The sequence below is a fragment of the Dermacentor silvarum genome, chromosome 2 (assembly GCF_013339745.2).
Source record: "Dermacentor silvarum isolate Dsil-2018 chromosome 2, BIME_Dsil_1.4, whole genome shotgun sequence".
Taxonomy (NCBI): domain Eukaryota; kingdom Metazoa; phylum Arthropoda; class Arachnida; order Ixodida; family Ixodidae; genus Dermacentor; species Dermacentor silvarum.
Window position 1 is genome coordinate 191,506,710 of NC_051155.1, and position 7,660 is coordinate 191,514,369.

Below are 7,660 nucleotides of genomic sequence, written 5' to 3' on the forward strand. Positions count from 1 at the left end.
TGTAACAAAGTTTCACCACCTAAACCGACGGCACAATGGTGCTCCTCAGTACCAAGTACATACCTTTGAGGGGTGTAGCTTCCTCTTCGTCGTCATCATCACCTTTCAACTTTTCAGCCACTGCTGATGGTTGGAGGGTTCTGAAAGAAAAGAGACAGTCAGGTTGCAGGAAAACATTCATCAAAGAAATCAGCCTGCAGACCTTTCTCACTTGTCAGTCAAGCAACAAAGAAAAAGAATAAATGAAGTTATTGGAAAGGCAAAGAGAGGTCAAGAAAGAGAAGTCAAGAGGTCCAGTCTTACCATTACCAAAACTATATTAAGTCAAAAAAAAAAATGTGAGATGATCTAAAGACAGTTAGCAGCACCATCTTGAATTCCTGCACTAGGTCCCTGTGACATCGCAAATTCGGAAGTGTCTGCTCAGTACTAGTTAACAGTTAAAGGGACACTAAAGGCAAAATATTAAACCAAGCTAAAGTGTTAGATTCATGCTCGAGAATGTTTAAGGCGTCAATATTATCGCGAATAGAGCTTTAGCAATTGAGAAATTGGGTACATAAAATGCAGGACACAATTTGAGACTCCACCAAGACATTCAAGTACTAGCCCGATGAAGTAGCACTCAACAACTCATGATAAAATGATCACTGTGGTGCATTATAAGACAGAAGAAAATACGACTTGTCTACTTTTATTTGATTCTTAGAAAATATAACTTTTTGACGTTGCCTTAAACAATGAGGGCACTCAAAAGGTTCCATTTTCGCTCGACTCTGCGCCACCCGCACTTTTGCATTTCAGTAGTTTTGTTATCGCGTAGTGCTGCGGTGGTTTTGCAGGCTCACGAAACTTACACAAACTGCAAGTAGAGAATGAGGCCCATCATGATGCGCGTCAAAGATTGTGTTTATGATTCGTGCATGCTGTCCCTTCCCCTTTCGCACTGTCGGCTCTCTCTGTGCTCGGTTTCTGGCCTTGCTTTTGCATTTTGTGCAAGAAACCGTAGCACCAGATGTCGAGCGCAGTTTTACTCACCGATGGCAGTAAAGGGCGGTGATGATATATGCAACCTCACAGCTCCCTGCTCAGGGGCGGGTGACTTGAATTGTGCTAGAGGTATGCGGACCCTTCAGGCATGATTTTCTCTTACAAAGTTACTTCTTGGCCCGAAACAAGCGCTGCAAGATTTCGGGAATGGTATTTTAGTAGTCGACGTTGACATTGCGCTCCGTTGAGTGTGTTTCGCTTCTGTGTGTCCTATTATCACAATGTTGCGCAATCCTGCATCTAGCACTGTCACACCCAGTCTTCAGCCTTGACTTAATATTTGCATTTAGTGCCTCTTTAATGAATAAAGAAGGATTACATTGCATTCTACTTGAACCATACACTCAGCCTAGTGAGTTTTAATAACGTTCATACACAAAAATAGTTTGATACAGCGAAAATACTTTGAAATCCAAAGCATCACACTGGTATACTGGCAGTAATGTTTAGGCATGTAATTCCAATACAGGATGCCCTTTGTTTTCTTTCGTAGCAATCAACGTTTTTCTGCCAAAGAAATGAGAAACAGAGTCATGAAGAAATACTGCCCCCATGCCTAAACTTGTTTGGCGTCGCTCTTTAGTTTATCTCAAATGAAAACTGCATCATATTCACTATTCCATGCTGGAGGTGGTTAGGCACAGGAAGAGAGCATGACAAGACCCAGTAGTCCCTCGCACCTCGGGTATGCTACCCACACAGTAAAACATGTTATAAAATCCTGTAAATATGCCCAATCTATTTGAACGAAAACTTAGTGAGTGCAAGGATTCACACATCATGCCATTCTTGTTGGTAGTATATACAGGGTGTCCAGCTATCACGCAGCATATTTAAAAAAGAGTAACGGCGTTACGCAAAGCAAACCTACTGCGTATTGTTTCCAGTAATGTGGAGTAGCCGCCAATAATTTTTTCGTTACTGATATTTAATTAATTAATTGTAATTAATTATCTAACTTGAAAAGTACTGTCCTAATTATCAAAGTGTCAATAAGAAAATTGTAGAGCAACATGAAAAACTCCCGATACAGCTTTCTTTTGCTCAATCCGTGCTACATAAATGTGCTTTTCCGAGTGTGAAAGAAGCCTGCGAATACATGCAGAATTGCTGCGCGACTGGCCACTCGAGGCACTTTGCGTGTATTCGCGGGCTTCTTTCACGCTCAGAAAAAACACTTTCATGTAGCACATATTGAGCAACAGAAAGCTGTTGCACAGAAAGTTTTTCATGTTGCACTACAATTTTCTCATTGACACTTTGGTAATTAGGACAGTACTTCTCGAGTTAGGTAATTAATTACAATTACCTAATTAAATCTCAGTAACGAAAAAATTACTGGCGGCAACTCCATTATACTGGAAACAATACACACTAGGTTTGCTTTGCGTAACGCCGTTCCTCTTTTTTTAAACCGTGCTGCATGATGGCTGGGACACCCTGTATAAACACGCACTACAACAAGTTACAAGTTCCGCTCTGCCTGCCCACTGAAAACCAAGTTGTACCAATGAAAACCTGGGCTAGGCTGTTGTGTTCATTAAATGCAATATCAGAGCATTTAATGGCTATACACAAAGCCGTAACACCAAGACTACATCTCAAGAGTGCTCCATACAGTCAGAGCTCAACATAAACAAAGATATAGAAGTATCAGGTATAAAGTAAACTTAAGTCAAGGCTGGTCACACATTATATCAACGGATTTTCTATGGCTAAAATGAAAAGAAAATGCAACATTATACGCTATATTGATTACAGGGAAGCATATTTTGGCCTTGCATCTAAACCTGCATATGTCCGTTCACATAACAAAGATGTACCATAAATGCTTTCAGATGAACTGCTGCCACTACAGCATGACATTTGTTAGCTTCTTGTGAAAAAACCTACCGCAAGATTAAACTGCAAGATACCTTTGTACCATCACCTGAAGTACTGTACGTCGTCTGAACTGTAAAGCACAAATTCAGCATCTTGCAGGTCACTGCACACAATTTGCTTGAGAGAAGAATCTATTTATCCACATGGACACAAACAGCCGTGTGCTTTTTCTTGGAGTGTTCATCCGTATTGAAATCTCCCTTTGTTGAGTTTCCAAACAGGAGTTGGCAGCATATTGATGTGTTATTGCCATAAGTCTACACATAGTAAACAGGTCAACTTTATCTAAGTTAGGCATCCTAACCAAATTTCGCGGCTTTCAGACAATTTTGGAGCTTGCACTCAAGTTATTAGCTTGAAGAGGATAATTATACAAAATGGAAAAGCCTAAGAATGCTTGCATCACTGCATTTTTGTTAAAATGCTTCAACACACAAAGCCTCCTGCAATGCAACACAAGACTTTACAATTTTACAAAATGCACATTTTGCGTAAAATAAGTATGGGTACACAAGATTCACCTAGCTGGGTCACCTAAACATAAGAATATGTGGCTTTAATAATGGCAAGGGCTTCACATAGCTGATGCCTCCATGAACTATTTTCAGACACCTTTCGAGAAACACTGCTCTACGATCACGCAGGTTAATGAACTTGGGGCAAGAAAGACATACATGCTCTCATGTTTTGTCATGAATACGTTTTCTTAATATATTACGCAACCACCATCTACAATGAAAACTATGTCTGCCACACACATAGCAGCTCAAGACACGCAACACGAGTTACCTGTAAAATGAAGAAAAATAGTAATAAAATCGACGTGATTCACCAAACCCTGCAATCCTAGCTGACATAGGCCCAAAGTTTAATGTCCGCCTCTCGAGTAGACCAGCTCATGAACTAGAATTGTGCTATCTGCCACAGGCAACCTCTAAAATTTTTTGAAAGTGTTTGCTGAAACACCCCCTATTTATGGCTTCTGCATGCAAGAGGCGATGTTTCCATCCCTAATGCATAAAAGTTGTAAATAATTAGTTTTTTTGTTTTTTTTTTTCACCAGTTAGCATTGCCTACTGAAAAGAAAATCAATATTGAGACACATATAACTCACGTGCTTTTCGCACGTCATTGACGGAAGTCTGCATATTTTTTTCATGTTCAAGAAAGCACGCAAAGTAAATTGAAATAACGTGAACATACATCACCATATTAATTCTCTGGGCATAGACCATCCATTTAGTTGGCTACGTCCTTCTCTTTAAAAAATATAATAAACTTTGTCCTGTGTATATATTTAAATATATTCTGTCTGTGCATGGTGTTCCTAAGCGGAAATAAAAAAAAAAATTGAACTGAGGCAACACGGATGAGGTAGCCGCCGCTGGTGCTTCTAATGCGCTTGTCCTCCTATTTGTCAGGATTTGCCGAAATAAAGCGAAAGTATAAATTAAAAGCCGTGTACGTTCGCGCCAACAATGATGATGTAAGCTTTTAGCCACAACAAAAGTGAAAAGGTGGAAGCAACGCAAAAGAATCCTCAAATTATGTGGGTAACTGAGCTCCGGTAATGAGACGTTAGGGGCGGGGAGGGGGCCCCCCCAGGACACCTCCGGAGAGGGCTCGAGCCCCGGAGCCCCCCGTAGTCGGCGCTCATGGTAGCTGAACTGCCATTCAAGAAAATGCAAAGTCCGTACTTGGTCGGCTGTGGTGCTTGAAGCTTTATGACTAGGCCAGCCGACTGCGATGTTCCAGCCCCGTTTTCTGGCGGTTCCGTTTTTGGTCGCTGTCCACCGCTAGACTCATGATGCGAAGAACTGCCTGAAACTTGCGACGGTTGTGCTTTTGACTGGACTCCACTGGCTGCAACAGCACAACGTTCAGTGAGAGCGAGTTTGACAAAATGAGCGACAGCTGACAGGATCTCACTAAAATCAGCAGACACATGCGTCACTATCGTGCACGTCCGGCAACACGCTGCACATATCGGTATCGTTTTGGTCGCTTCAATGCAAAGCGTCAATTCTTACGTCTCACCTTTCAAATTTTGCATTCGTCGAAAGTGCTCAAGAAAACTGCCGTCATTCTTGAAGCTATTGACCTGTGCTTGCGTAGCCTCGGAAGGAGGAGGCGCGTCAAATCGCCTGGAAAGATACGTAAACATGACTTTCAGTGGTACCTACACAAGCGCCAAAGAGCTTAGAGAATTTATTTAGCTGAATAATTTCCATTCTTATTGTACAACAGTACGCAGCAATATACGTTTTCGCTAGACATAAACAATATAATGCTTTACATACGATTTCTGCGCTGTCTGCGTTTTTGGACGTGCTTTTGCATTTAGGCTTACGCCGGGCGACTGCTGCTTCGCTTTCTGTGCAAGCTTGGCCTCAATCTCGCGCTTCTTCTGCTGGATCAGGAGCTCCTGCTTGGCGACCGCTGACCCTCCTTTAGCTAGCTCCTTTAGTTTGTTTTCTAGTATCTGATTGTAGACCGACATCGCTAGAATAAAGACATCAGACGCAACTCCAAACAAAACACAATCCAGCAAACGCGCGAGATCCGACGATCCAACCACCTGGAGAAATGCGGTAACTGATGATGGTGATAGCTAGCACAATCTTTGCGAGATAATGGTAGCAGGCGCCACCACGGTACTGCATTGGGTACTGTTCGTGGATTTATGTTTTCCATACCACGTTGAAACGTGGTAGTCAAGGAGCGGCTGCTTGTATATTATAATTAATTATAATACAAGGGCCGCAAGAGCATTAACTGCAACTACTGGAGTGGCTTGCGTGCTCAACCCGTCATTGCACTAAAACGCTAAAACGTGCCAATTAAAAGTTCTAAGTCACTTTACCATACGCTAAAGTGCATGAAGGCGAAAGTCGGCGCGCCCACGGGACATTCATTCTATCTTAATTAACTGTGCCTTAATTAATTTCGTCCTAATTAACACCGAATGTCGTGGGTTCGACTCCCACCAAAGGTCATGGGTTCGACCATCAATGGTGGCACCATCAATTCTCGCGCCATCAATTGGTGCCATAGAATTTTGGTGTCATAACGCCGGACGGTCAATTTTTCGACCCATGAGCCACCTAATAGTAATACCTTTGAAGTTTGACGCGTTCCTACCCCGCTGCCGCTCGGTTTGCAGCGATCCGCTGACGCGAGGCCCTCTGGAGATTGGTGCCAGAGAAAGCCCGCTCCAGCTGAACCTGCCATGCAGGTTGGCTTTGGTGCATGCCTTCGTCCCGTGCAGCCGCGAGCTTTCATATAAAAAAGTTGCAGTGGCTTAGCTCGGCTATGCCAGGATATACGTAGCGTTAGCAAAGGTTCAGCTGATTATTCTTAGCTTTCCTGGTTGTCTAGATAGTCAAGGATTAGCTTAATTGTCATGCTTACTGCTGCTCCAATGACACACACGCGGTATACGTATTATGTGGCACATGCATATAGCCTTCTTCTGTTCATTCCTCCTACGCTCAACCGCTAATTGCCAGGCAACTACTTCGGGATCCGGTGAGTCAAGCTTCTCCGTTCTTCTGCGCTGTTGAGCAGCATTTGCGCTCTCCTCCATGGCTATACCACACTGGCAAACGCCAGTCAGAAGCGCAGCGGCTCCAGCGCTGTGTCAGACGGCCACTGCACAGCGAGCGCGCGCTACGACGTCACTCCTCTGGAATGCGCAGACCGGCGGCGGTGAGTCGCACGCGGCGGCGGCGGAGTGCGCGAGAGGTGCCGGCTCCGGTGGCTCCGGTGCGCAAGCCGTGTGACATCACTGATCCTTGCGCATGCGCAGCACGGCTCTTGATGTGCTGCGCGAAACAGGCTTGGCTAGGCCCGTGTAGCTAACGCTACAAAAAGATATGTGGTACATAAGCACTTCCTTAGCCCTCTACACAGATCTTTTGCCGTAGCCACGTGGCTTAAGGGGTGCGAGGGGAGCGGCAGACCCCCCCCCCCCCCCCCAAATCCAACCAGAACGAAGAAAAAAATCCTGACGCCGCCTCTGTCTAGTTGGGCTCATATTTTTCCAGACCTCAGCGGACACTTATTTTGACAACGCTGAAGGAAATCAATCTGTCGTCTCTTCTTTCGTGTTGTCAGAATGAGTGTCTGCTGAATTGAGACATCAGTAATGTCGCCACTCGGCGAAGCCCAACTCGTCATCCACTGAGCCCTCCTCCCACACCACCAGGACCCCGCGGGACCGCCCATCGGTCTTCCCCATCAAGCAGTGCCAGACAGCTCGAGCATTCTCGCACAAACATAGCGCGCTCCTCATCATCAAGATACGTTTTATAGCTGTCAGGACGCTGTTCCTTCGACCCACCAGGAGTTGTCTTGCGTGCTGCGTCGCGCCAATATGTCGCACCCTCGTATAGTTTCAACGCCGTTCGAGGAGTCGTCGATGTTGTTGCCCCTCCAATTCGTGGCTCATACCCACTGTGGCGGATTGGCTAGGAAATGGGTGGAATATTCCAAGCTATAACCCCAAATAAACTTTCAGGACGGCTAAAGACTAAGCGTTGTGTAAAAGTGAAATGACATTTTAAAATGAAAGCGATAATGGTAGGAGGAATCAATAACCATTAATTGAAAAGCACACAAAAACAAAGGGACCGATAGAATTTAACCGGGCATTCGGTTGGCCTCCATAAAAAATTCTTGGACTGCCCAGCAAACGTCCCTCCAGCTGAATCCAAGGGTAGAGGCC

General features: G+C 44.5%; 1 protein-coding gene across 2 annotated transcripts in view; it reads right to left on the minus strand.

Annotated features, from left to right (window-relative positions):
* LOC119442351 (SURP and G-patch domain-containing protein 1-like) overlaps positions 1–5,516 on the minus strand; it is a 35,681-nt gene extending 30,165 nt beyond the window's left edge. Inside the window, exons 1-4 of one of the 2 annotated variants that reach the window (XM_037707195.2) lie at positions 5,235–5,516; positions 4,972–5,078; positions 4,632–4,797; positions 64–140 (exon numbers count right to left, since the gene is read on the minus strand). In XM_037707195.2, the coding sequence (XP_037563123.1) occupies positions 64–140; positions 4,632–4,797; positions 4,972–5,078; positions 5,235–5,434 (550 nt within the window). In that variant the 5' untranslated portion in view covers positions 5,435–5,516. The remainder of the gene's footprint in view (positions 1–63; positions 141–4,631; positions 4,798–4,971; positions 5,079–5,234) is intronic. The other variant, XM_037707194.2, reaches the window with a different exon arrangement.
* Positions 5,517–7,660: the final 2,144 nt, after the last annotated feature.